The sequence below is a fragment of the Orussus abietinus genome, unplaced genomic scaffold (genome assembly GCF_000612105.2).
Source record: "Orussus abietinus isolate OABI.00-Male unplaced genomic scaffold, Oabi_2.0 scaffold929, whole genome shotgun sequence".
In the NCBI taxonomy this organism is placed as follows: Eukaryota; Metazoa; Arthropoda; class Insecta; order Hymenoptera; family Orussidae; genus Orussus; species Orussus abietinus.
This window is the reverse complement of record NW_019395167.1, coordinates 2,256-15,625: the sequence shown is the minus strand read 5'-3', so window position 1 is coordinate 15,625 and position 13,370 is coordinate 2,256. Positions and strand designations below refer to the sequence as shown.

The window sequence follows — 13,370 nt, the reverse complement described above, 5'->3', positions numbered from 1 at the left end:
GCTGCTACAGCCGCAATGGTTAAAAGGACAATAAATTTTAATTACGTCTGCAATAATTGTTGTTAAGGTTACAACGATACTTTTACCCGCGAGCATATGTAATGTGATTACAATATTATTCTTCTGCGTGTGCTAAGGTTTTGGTCTACGCTGTCAACCAAGTTTTTTTAAGAAAATCCTAATTTTGAAAGTGTTAGGACAATTCTTAGGTGAACACGAATCATGAGTCAAAGTTTCAGACAGTTCGATCCAATATACTCAGAAAAAAGTGTCTTATTCGAATCGATTGATTTGAGAGGTGTTTCACTTCACCTTAAAACGCTTCAGTGAAATTTTCAACTTACGTGAATATGACCTGGAGGTGATGAAATTGGATATCTCCATGCAGAAGAAGCAGTGGATGCGGATGACGCGTAACTTCCGCCATGATAACAATTTCCCAAGGAAACAATATCTTGCGAGCCTGTATACAGTCGTGCCAACAAAAAGGCAAGTTCTGTGGCTTCCGAGCCACTGTTCACCAAATAAACCACATCCAAATTTTTTGGCAACTTGTTTCTTAATTTTTCCGTGTATTCGTGTAATCGTGGGTGCATATACAGCATCGATGTGTGAGTCAATCGCTTCGCTTGCTCGGCAATGGCTGACGTCACTTTTCTGTATAAATTTAAAGTAATGTAAATTTAAACGCACACGTAAACATTTACGGATCTCCTGGAAAATTATTCCGCGTGACAATCGGAAACGATAAGTTCATTTATGAAATTTCAAAGAGCCAGCCGCTTCACTAAAAGAAAAAGAGCTGGTAAATTGAACAATTTGACCCTGTTAAAGCCATTTTTATTAAAGCAACGCAATTTATCATTATCTCGTTCATGGATATACAGGGTGTAACAGAACTGGTAGTCACGGTTTATATAACGCTATTCTTGATGAAAAAGCAGTCGAAAAGTCCTGTACTATTTTCTCCTACAGTGCATAAACTTCCTGTATTAAGGTGAAGTGAAACACATCGAGGAACTTGATCAACGTCGGTAAAAAAGGTTTTCTTAAATACCTACGTTGCCGACATTCGTTATTATATTGACAGCTGTGTCGAATTATATTGGGTATTGTCCTAAATGGCATACAGCATCTGTTGTTTTCGTACAATAATTATAAAGAAATCGAAGTAAAACAGAAATCCCCTGGATCCATGGTTTCTGAGGTCCTAATTGACTGTAGATTAACCCTCTGCGCCATCTGTGATTCCCAAGCACACTATATTTTCACTCCTAGACTTCGCTCTAGCATGGTTTTAGCGCATAAGGCACTTTTTTAACCTCAATCCCGTTCAAATGCAAGTTCCACAATTATCAGAGTGTTCTAAATTGTCGTAAAATTGTCATGACCCTTTCGTTTCCCATATTAGAGCCTTCAATAATTGAATACGGGTCGAAATATAAGACCTGGACGCCATTTTGGTTCTGGTCTGGGCTAAATTAAAAAATTTTCTTTAAAAATCCAAATTTTGAAAGTGTCAGGATAATTCCTAGGTACTCACGAGTCTGTGTCAAAGTTTCAGACGGCTCTATCCAATACCTTTAAAAAAAGTGTCTTATTCGAATTAACTGATTCAGAGGGGGTTTCACTTCACCTTAACTAATTGAAGCACAGCCAATCAATAGCATTCCCAAACGGAAGGCATAGCGGCGAGAACGCTACGGCGTCCTTTCCACTCTGCCTTCCATTTGGCTGTGCTCCTGTTAGTTATTAAGGTGAAGTGAAACCCCCTTCAAATCAGTCGATACTAATACAACACTTTTTTTAAGGATATTAGTCCAAACTGTCCGAAACTTTGACACGTCACTCCTGATCAGCTAAGAATTGTCCTGACACATTCAAAATTTGGATTTTTTAACAAAATTTTTTAACTCAGCCTAGACCAGAACTAAAATGGCGTCGAGCTCTCATATTTCGATCAATGTATAATTATCGAAGGCTCTGATATGAGAATCGAAAGGGTCAGGACAATTTTACGACAATTTAGAACACTCTAGTAGTCGATAAACTCGCGTTTGAACGGGATAAACGCAAATAAAGTATTGTATGCGCTCCTATGCTAAAACGATGGTAATACGAGGTCTCGGAGTGAAAATTTAATTGACCTGGAAATCACAGATGGCGCAGGGGGTCCCTTTGCAGTCAATTAGGGCCCCAGAAAGCATGAATCCAGAGGATTTTCTGGAGTTTTACTTCGACTTCTTTATAATTATTGTACGAAAACGATAGGTAGAGTATGCCATTTGGTACAATACGGAATATAATTCGACACAGCTGTCAATAGAAAAACGAACGTCGGCAACGTAGGCATTTAGAAAAATCTTCTTTATCGACGTCGATCAAATTCCTCGTCATGTTTTACTTCACCTTAATGGTGCCAAATTATTCTGTTTACCAGCTCTTTTTCTCTGAGTGTAATTTCGCTGGGAAAGATCCAAAAATGTTCAAGTCGTAGTGTTGTAAAATTACAAAGGTAAACGTAGTAATTACGGGTGGGAATGTCCAATGGAGACTGTGGCAATTCCCCCAAACATGTCGAGATATCGCTGGCCATTATGGTCGAACAACCATTGACCTCTTCCTTCGTGTATCATCAATGGAGTCTTGTAAAGTAACTTTACGGATGGAATCGAATTTTTGGTGCGAGACTCTTTTGCAATTTCGTAATCAGTGCCCTGAAAATCAAATGTGCAAACAACTCCTACTTTCCTTTTAACCATATACATAAGAAGAGTGATACAATAATCGAGGGTTGAATTTGCCTAGTCTCAAGAAAAAGATAAAGAAATTTGAAGAAAAATTTTGCGATAAATTTGTCACAAAAGTCGTAACTGGAACATTCAGTAACGTCATATTTACATCATATCGTGACTCTCCATTCTTTTCTTTCCTCCCCCATTACATACACCCTCCCCATTTTAACTAAATAATTAATAAATATATGTAAAATATTAATTAACCAAAATTATGGTTATAAAATGCATACGTAAAAGACAGTAAAGTCACATGTCAGGATAGTAATTATGATGAATTACTGCGTGATTAATTAATTGCGACAGTTGACTATTTTTTATGCCCGTTTTCTACGAAAAACGATAATTGATATGCTGTTAATTTATATGCTACATCCATTTATAACCAATTTACCGCAAATTTTTGTTGAAATTAATTGTTTAATATGCGTACATAGGGTCCCAGATAGAAATTCATGAACATGATGTGATGAGGTAAATCGATTTATAAACAATTTCCAGATTATTTGCTGCATGAAATATCTGCAAAATATGTACGCATATTACACAATAAATTATAACAGAAATTTGCTGTAAATTTGTGATAAATGGTTGTAGCAATATATTTACTGCATACTCAAGTCACAAGCCAGTTATCCCATAGTCGACATTAATGAACTGAAAATTTATGGAAAATTTAACAAGATCTACAACATAGTTCCATGACTTCATTTTACGGACATTGTATGAAGTTAGTTAATGGGTGCATTCAGAGGAGAAAACTGTTTAGTGATCGGATAGCGCTCATCTGCTGAATGGGTACGATTACTCAACATGTTTACTGATCAGACGCCATTTTATGTATCACAAATTTTCTACGCTACCTACACTCAACGTGTTGCGTAGATCAAATTCAAACTCAAAACGTCTAGATTCAAGTTAAAGAAGCAAGGATGTCAAATGAAATCGATTATTACAGTGAAATGTATGAACTAAACGGTCTTCGGTACGATGTAGTAGAGAGTGCAGAAGTGCATAAAATGTTACAGAAGAGTATGTTATTTCGAAATGTATACTTAACCTTAATCTAATGTATTCTATCTTCTTAATATAGACCAAAAAACTAATAATAAATAAATAATTAAGTTAGTATGAACATGTGAGTGTTTTTTTTCAGACGTTACATACTGTTACGAATATTTGTCTAACAATATATCATCTATAAAAGTTGTTGGTGTATGTAACAAAAAGGTGCAAAGTCGTTCTGGTAATGAAATAGCTGAAATAATACACGACGTACATGTACTGTCAGCACTGACTGCTAATATAATTAATATAATTAATATAATTATATTAGTAGTCAGTGCTATAAGGAGGTTTGGTAACACGACACTGGATGCCGCCANAAACCATCTTTAATGCCTGGTTCCACCAACCTCGGCCAAAATGTTAATCCTCAGTTACAATGAGTTGCACCACATTTTAACGGCGAATTAATTTCCATTAACCGCCGTTTAAATTAACCAGCCACATTCGATCTTTAGCTTCAGTTAATCGAACTCCAATTTAGAAACTGCACAAACGTGTGGAAAACATGGATTCTATTGAGTATGTATTAACATTAAATTTCATTGATATTTTCATTAAATATTTTAGATATTTTAAAATGAAATCTAAAATGTTTTAGATATATTCAAATGAAATCTACAAGACACCGTAAAAAATGTATTGTTTGAGATATTTAGCGAAGATTAGAAAAAAATATTTAGAAATTATTCTGTGCTACTAGAGAAAAATGTAGAGACCCTAAGGTCCTAATACCCATGAAATTTCATTTTTTTTTTTAAATTACGTTCCTTTTACAACAATGGCTTTAACAGAGTCAAGTTGTTCTGTTTACAAACTCTTTTCCTCTCAGCTGACAAAAGACTGACGATTTAATAACAATCTCCTAGCCGTTAGTAGGAAATTAACACTATTATGAAATATTTACAGGGTGTTCATATATTACGATATTATAATATAATATAACATAATATAATTGGTAGCAACGAAACGTGCTACTTCGAGGAAAGAAAAAGATAATCTTACGTCGTAGTTGGAAGGTGTGTATTCGCATGTCGGCAAATTCCCCAATTTCCCTGTATGAATTCGTCGTAATTGACCCCATCGAAAACCTAATTATTAAACAGAAATTCGATATGATTACTCAAAATTGTTGCAAGTTCTATTTATGCTGGAAGAAATTTGAGCCGTTTATTTTGAAAGTGGCCTAAGTCCATTTGTCAATTATTTTCGGTTGCCCGTAGTTACACGTACAACTTGAAGTTATCTATCAATAAAGCATTTGAGGTTAATTATATTCCGAGTAAATACGATAATTTTGGACACATAAGTTTCCAGAGTTAGTTCAACAATTGAAACCATCATTTTGAAAGTGGCCTAAGTCCAATCTATATGTACGTTATAAATTTGGATATTCACAATTTTCATAATGATAATGTTCACATGTACGTTTGGGATGAAACTACTGCATCAAGAGGTGCTCAAGAAATAGGTACATGCATCCTAAAACATGTTAAAAATTTAAGAAGTGAAAGATACATTATAACTTACACTGACATGTGTGCAGGACAAAATAGAAACATGAAAGTAGCTTTAATGTGGCTAAAAATTGTCCAAACTGTTGAAAATAATGTGGAAATCATAGATCATACATTTTTAATATCAGGACATTCGTTTTTACCAAATGATAGAGATTTTGGCGTGAGAGAAATGTCATTAAAAAAAAATAATTTACCGCTTGTCCCCCAAGATTATTATAATATTATCAAAAATTGCCGGAGCGGCAATAACTTTATTCTAAATGAAATGAAACGAGAGGATTTTGTATCAACAAAATTATTAGAAGATGCAATTTTTAAAAGGGTAAAGAATTCTAACGGAGAATCGATAAACTGGTTAAAAATATGTTGGATGCGTTTTGTCAGAAATGAACCATATAAAATTTTCTATAAGACATCAATGAATGAGAATGAAAATATTAAAGTCCCGGATTTATTACCACGTCGGGGTAGACCAAGAAATTTCGAAAATATTGTATTGACACCACTTTATAAAAATATAAGACAAATTACAACAGCGAAATTCAAGGACATAATGGACCTACTACTATATATACCACCGGAACATCATGACTTCTTCAAATCTCTTTCACATACCCAAAATGTAGATGAGCAGTAAATTGTTTTGTAATTTATGTAGTTAAAAAATGTTCTGAATTGCATAAATATTATTTTTGAAGTGTTGTAAAGATATATAAAATAATTTGAGTATTGTTTTTTTCAATTTGAAGCATTTTAAATTATGTCGAATGGACCTGGGCTCTTTCAAATTTTATAATGAATCTGGTCGTTAATTTTAAAAGTGAAAAATATAAGACAAATTACAACAGCGAAATTCAAGGACATAATGGACCTACTACTATATATACCACCGGAACATCATGACTTCTTCAAATCTGTTTCACATACCCAAAATGTAGAAGAGCAGTAAATTGTTTTGTAATTTATGTAGTTAAAAAATGTTCTGAATTGCATAAATATTATTTTTGAAGTGTTGTAAAGATATATAAAATAACTTGAGTATTGTTTTTTTTTCAATTTGAAGCATTTTAAATTATGTCGAATGGACTTGGGCTCTTTCAAATTTTATAATGAATCTGGTTGTTAATTTTAAAAGTGGCTTAACTTCATTCTTGGTAAGAAAACGCATGTTATTCACTTAATAATTGCCATTATTTCGATAGGAACTGTAAATTTAACTCCTTTAGATACACTTAAGCGGTATGATTCATTGGTATCCTGTACGTATATTTTTAATTGCATTGAAACACAAACCCTTAAATATCTCAATTTAAGTATAAATGGACTTAGGCCACTTTCAAAATAAACAGCTCATTTGATTGGAGGAGATGGCGTATAAAAGATGGCTTAAAACGGCCACCAGATTATAAATAATTTCACAAAAAGGTGTAACCCCAAGTGAATGTACAAAACACTTCTAAACATTCTTTTTTCTTTACACCCTGTATTGGTAGCAATTGTAACAAAGACATTCGGTATATAAAATAATGTTACCAATTTTCCATGAATTTTTCAAGCGATAAAACCTAAACCATCTTTAATGCCTGGTTCCACCAACCTCGGCCAAAATGTTAATCCTCAGTTACAATGAGTTGCACCACATTTTAACGGCGAATTAATTTCCATTAACCGCCGTTTAAATTAACCAGCCACATTCGATCTTTAGCTTCAGTTAATCGAACTCCAATTTAGAAACTGCACAAACGTGTGGAAAACATGGATTCTATTGAGTATGTATTAACATCTCATGAAGAAACGGATGAAGATGTTTTTGATTTTATNGTTTTTAATATAATTATGAAATGTATACAAATGCTAATTCCTTCCTCTCCCCACTCCTTAGTCCCAAAAATCCATATGTGCTATACCTATATTGACAGATGTGAGTCAAATTGACTTATTAAATATTTTTAAATTTGGTCGTTTTACACACATGTAACTTATTTCTTGTCCACAGAAATTTTTTGTAAACAATCCGATTCGATAGTTTTCATGTTTAAACTTGTCAATTTACTAGTTAGATATCTATTGCAAACTTGCACATTCAATATTGTGAAATTATTTGTTGTCAAATTGACTCATTTACGATTTTATTGCTATATATATAGAAAAACTTAAATAATTTATTTTTAAAACATATGTTGGTTTTTAATACAATTATGAAATGTATACAAATGCTAATTCCTTCCTCTCCCCACTCCTTAGTTCCAAAAATCCATATGTGCTATACCTATATTGACAGATGTGAGTCAAATTGACTGATTAAATATTTTTAAAGTTGGTCGTTTTACACACATGTAACTTATTTCTTGTCAATAGAAATTTTTTGTAAACAATCCGATTCGATAGTATTCATGTTTAAACTTGTCACTTTACTAGTTAGATATCTATTGCAATATTTGTTGCAAGTTTTTTTTGTTGAAGGCTTTTATGAAAGCTCTGATAAAAAATTCTTTGTGTTCTTCCATTTCGATTTATGGCATCGGAGAGAATAATGCATTTTTAGTAACACAAAAAAAAATAAATTTTATAAATTATTTTTGAAGAATTTTTGCGTACCAAGGTAATTTCAGAATTTATTTATAAGATGTATTTACGTAAATGTAAAAACATATTTTAGTTCTAGATAAGGGTTGCTATTATGACAAGAAATGTAAGAGATCTTGAATTGTGAAAAAAACTGACCCAAATAAGAGGAAAACAGTCAGATATCGAATCCGGTGCATCTGATACTGAACTATATGAAATAGAGAATCAAGCTAATAGGATTGAATTTTCGAGCAGTGAAGATGAAGATCTTCATTATACAACTAGAAAAAGAAGAGCTTGTGTTCTATCTAAAAGTGAATCAAGTGCTAGTGATGGTGATCGTTATATCACTCTTGGCAAAAAAAGAGTACGATATATTCCTGATTTTGAAACCGAAAGCGAATTAGACCCTGCAGATAGATCCGATAATGAAGAAATTTCAACACAAAGGGCTGCTGATGGGACATTATGGGAAAAATTGAAAGACGGTAAAAATACTGGTAGATTTCTCGGTCATACCAAATTCAAAGACATCTCAGGGCCAACTTCCTACTCCAAAAGAAATATTATACTTGGTACCGTAAAGAGTGCTTCCAGAATATATATGTAAGAATTGTTTTGAACAAAGTTTCATTAAAATAACATTTTATTTTTTTTAAAACTCAATTTTGATGTTTGAGTTAAATTGAATAATTTCAGGCAAAATAGGTGTATACCCAACATCCGGCGATCTAGTGTTAAACAAAGAACTTTATTTCTTGAGGCTAGCAACTGTGAGATAACTTGTTGCATGAAACTAGTGAAACTTCGTGTCTCGACAAGGACGCATCTATCTTGCTTTCTAGTCGATCGGAGTATCAGCCAATCACGCGAACACGTTCACCGACAATTGAGCCCATAATTATGAAAGTGGTCTAAGTCCAAATTAAAAAAAAAAATGAGTTTATCAGGTATTTCACCCCACATTATCTTAAGCTAAATTAATTCAATGTCATTTTTACGATATTGTCAAACATGAACCATTAGAGAGTGGTTGTAATTTCAACATTATATGGAATTCATTTAGTGTTAATTATGAAAGTGGTCTACGTCAAAAATTTAAAGAAATTATATAATCATAACCTTAAAATGGCACGTGGCCCTCTTTGGCGCGTTTTTGAACTACACGATAAGCCGACAAATGACAATCAAACGGTAACAGAAACGACAATACTTTCCGGTCTACCTAACAATACATGGAATTCATTTTGTTCTATTTTGAAAGTGCACTAATACAGTTGGGCTCTTCCGAACTAATTATTGACGGAAAAATAATTTATATATTTTACCACTATGTCCGCGGATAGCGGTTCAGGTAAGTTAATGACAACGTACATATTATGTGAATATGTTAATTACTATTCGGATATGATGTGATTTGCAGATATTATACGACCACGTAATACTTCTTTAGATGATTCTAAATTCCACGTTTTGAATCTTTCGCCTAAAAGAGGAAGACCAAAAATATACGGAAATATTAAATTACTTCCATTATACCCCACCACTAGACTAGTAACGGAAGAAAAACAAAGATATTATGTTTACATCTCTCCAGTTTTTCAGGAACATTTGAAAAAACCTTAAAAACTCATAATGATGAAAGCCTAACATGATAAAAATGGATTTATTTTGAAAAATAATTAATAAATGTTCATGAATTATTTCATTAAAATTATCGTTTCTAATAAAACTCGTAGTTTTTTATTGCTTTGTCATTTACAGGACATTCAGTTAATTTTGAAAATGGTCTAAGTCAATTCACACTCTAAAAACAACATTTTCCTATGAAATTCACCCAAAATTTCATATTCATAATAAATTTCCATTAATCAAAACTAATAAAACTCGAAATTAAAATGTTGCATAATATAAAAATATTTTTTAATTTATTCAAATGCAATTCATTAAATATCTCGAAACAAGAAATACATGACTTAGACCACTTTCATAATTATGGGCACAATTAAACTTACTTCAAATGGTGTATACGATTAGTTAATCACGCTCTAAATAAATGTAATGCAACATTTACGTTTTTAATCGATGATTAACTTTGACGTTAACTTCAACCTACGGTTAGGTTATCTATGATTTAACCGAGGTTGGTGGAACCAGGCATTAGTTAATTAATTCGGTTAATATACACTGAGAAAACGATTTGTTTAATTGAAAACAAATATGTGCGAATGAAACATATTTTTTTTTGTTATATAGTCGAACAAGCATATATGTCAATCAAACATATTTGTCGATCGACCATATTTGTTAGATGTAATCAAATAATTTGCTTCATTGGAATTCAATAAATGTTCTTCTCTTACAATGTTTGTTTAAACAAGCATTGTTGAAATCGAATAATTTTTTTTTTTAATTTAAATACGAGACAGTTGAACAAGTTAATCGATATAGTTCGCAATCGTTAAAAGAAATTATTGGTTTAAATTAGGACAGGTACGTCAAACAAATAATGTATTTCACTTAAGAACATGAAAATTTGTCCTTTACTGAAATCAAATAAACGTTTTGTCGAATGATACAAATAATTGTTTTGCTTGAATAAAATCTGTTTAAATATATTTCTGTGTTGGATGGAATAAACTGTTTTCTTAGTGCATAACGCTAGTTCTGTCTAGTTTCATTTGAAAAAGTTCCACATTTTTCCCGCGCATGCATCTCTATCGCACTTACACTTTCGAAGCTTCATAGCAAAATATATGGCACACTTCTGATATGGACGGATTACGTGTAAGATCGAAAACTAGCGACGGAGTGAAACGAACTGCGAAGGCTGCTGAACGCTTACTGAATGGAACGACGAATTATCGGGACCTTCGAGGTTACGAGGTTTCACGCTTTCGTAATTTCCCTTCCCGCGTGTTCGATCGAACGCCCTCTGGTATCGATAACCTCGTAATCTCTCAATCCGCCGGTCTTTCAACCGGGTTCAGATCCGCTGCGATGTTTATTTATGGATTCTCTGTCGAGTTGAGCGTAGAGTTCGAAAATTCTCGGTAACATTAAATTGGAGAAGGTAACTGTGAAACATACCGTAAGTTACCGGGAACATTAAGAATTTAAGAGAACGTTAATTTTGTTATTTATACTTTAGGTTTCTTCGTTTAAATAACTTTTTTTTTTTCAATCAACTTCTAAGTTCAAGCTAAAGAGTAATAATTACTATTAGAAAATATTGATTATAGGGTCGTATTTACCTCCAGCTAAAAATATTTACGTATGTACAACTTCACGGAAAATTCCATGCGATTTGTTTCAAACGAACTGATATTTAATTCTGCGACGAAGCGAATGGGAGGTTTTGATTGGCTACGGAGAACGTACAACGGAAATTCCTCTCTACGATGTTTCTCTATAGGTAATCGAAACCTCTCGTTCGCTCTGTTGAAAAATTCAAATTCTCATAATTTCTTGATAAAATAGGGTTTGGAGAAATTACCGATAAGTTACCGGGAATTTCTCTTCGTTTCTGACGTAACTTACTGGATTTAGAACTCTAGTTGAGCGCCGAGCATGCGCGCGCACGTAACGCAGAGTCAGACTTTAGGTTTGTTCGCGTTGACTGCACTTTTTACACTCGAGGGTAACGAGGGTACTACACGTTTCTTGAAAAGTGCAGAAGTGTAGATACACTTTCGTCGACGCCCGAACGTCAGAAACCTCACGAAAGTCCAAGATGACCGATTTAGTAAAGAGGTACGCGATTTTGAGGTTATGTGTACCGGTCGATGATCAATACGAAAATGTAATGCTTCTTCCAGCCTTCCTTCTTGAGCTGTCTTCGTTTTCTTCAAATCCTACAATTCGTTCTATTACCTTGTAATTGTAGAAGATGAAAATTCTTTTCACGAATTTCAGGTATTGAGGATCAATAAGGATCAGAATATTATTGCAGTAGAATGAAAAACAATTTAACTATAACAGGGAAAAATTATAGTTTAGTTCATTCGAACCGCGGTTACGTAGTAATACATAATAATTGTAAATTGTTTCAAACATTATGTACAAAACTAACGCTAAATCGTTCTATACATGAAGAAGATGCATTAATAATTACTTCTGTTTATATTACGTTGAGATGTTAGCATAAATTTTGTATGTTCCTGTTTGTTGGTCTTTTCAATTTTGAAATTTGCCGCCGAATTCACGGGCTACCCTTCTTGCACTCGCTCGGGATCGAGGGTAAAAAGTGTAGAGAAAGTGTACACTCGGGGTAGATGCCCTCGCAAAACGAACAGCAACGCTACGTCACTTCCGTCAAAACGAACGCCAGGCTGTACACTTTTCGTAAAAGTGTAGAAAGTGTAGGCAAAACGAACAAACCTTTTGACTGAGCGGGTTGAGTGTCGCACATAGAGCGGCGCCACAACGCAACGAGGATGAAAAACCAATCAACATTGCTTAAGGTGATGTGAAAGGCGATAAGCAACTCCGAATCGGCCCCTGGGTCTGGGATGGTGTCGATAAAAAAGGGGCCCTAATAGTTGCAGCGCCATCTGCATAGGCTGCGGGTACTGATATATGCCGTCGGTAACGTCGCCACACTTGTATGGTACCGAATTACCCTAGACGTTACCGACGGTATAACTCGTAACGGCGGTAGTGTCTCTTTCTTTTTTTAGAGCTGCACGTAATCAGATGGAGTGAATTCTAATGAAATCCTGGCAGAATTTTTAGGGCCATGTATACGATAAGGATTTCATACAGCTTTTCATTAACTTTTAAATTATACGATTACGTGTTCATTTACGTTACGATTACGTATTCACTCGTGCAGAAGTATTAAATGACTTTTAACAAAGTTCCGTTATTCAGCGGCGTATGCTTCTGTATAAACAAGATTGCAAAAATGACACGAAATAACTAAAACATATGAGATTTTTCAGAAGCGATCCATATAAGTTATTCTACAAAACGACAACGAACGAGGATGCACCATTCAAAACATCGGATTTATCACTGCCACGGGAAGACCGAAAAACTTTAATAATATCAAGTGGCACCACTATACAAAAAAACGAGGCCACTAACAAACCTAAAATACAAGGACTTAATGGATTTATTACATTATATACCACCTACACACCATAGTTATTTTAAATCCCTCCCGCATACACAAACTGAAGAAGACTGTATAATAATTAATAAAACAATATTAATTTTAACGTAAAAATTATTTAACAAAGAATAGATGGTGAATTTTTTTTTTATTTTATAACGTAAAAGTGTATACATTTATATTCATTTCCAGGAAAATTTACTTTTCCTATGGACTTGTGCTATCTTAAGAATCGAAAATGTCATTTCATTGATTTTGAAAGTGACGTAAGTCCATTTATAGCCATCAACATGTTATTTCTTAAAT

At 33.6% G+C, this 13,370-nt stretch overlaps 1 protein-coding gene across 1 annotated transcript; it reads right to left on the bottom strand.

Annotated features, from left to right (window-relative positions):
- Positions 1-344: 344 nt before the first annotated feature.
- On the bottom strand, positions 345-10,782 carry LOC111674211 (alanine--glyoxylate aminotransferase 2, mitochondrial-like; the record flags this gene model as incomplete). Its single annotated transcript, XM_023433667.1, is given in 4 exon segments — positions 345-657; positions 2,533-2,717; positions 4,866-4,951; positions 10,679-10,782. Coding segments are annotated over 4 exon segments (600 nt in total), but the record flags the coding sequence as incomplete, so codon positions are not given.
- Positions 10,783-13,370: the final 2,588 nt, after the last annotated feature.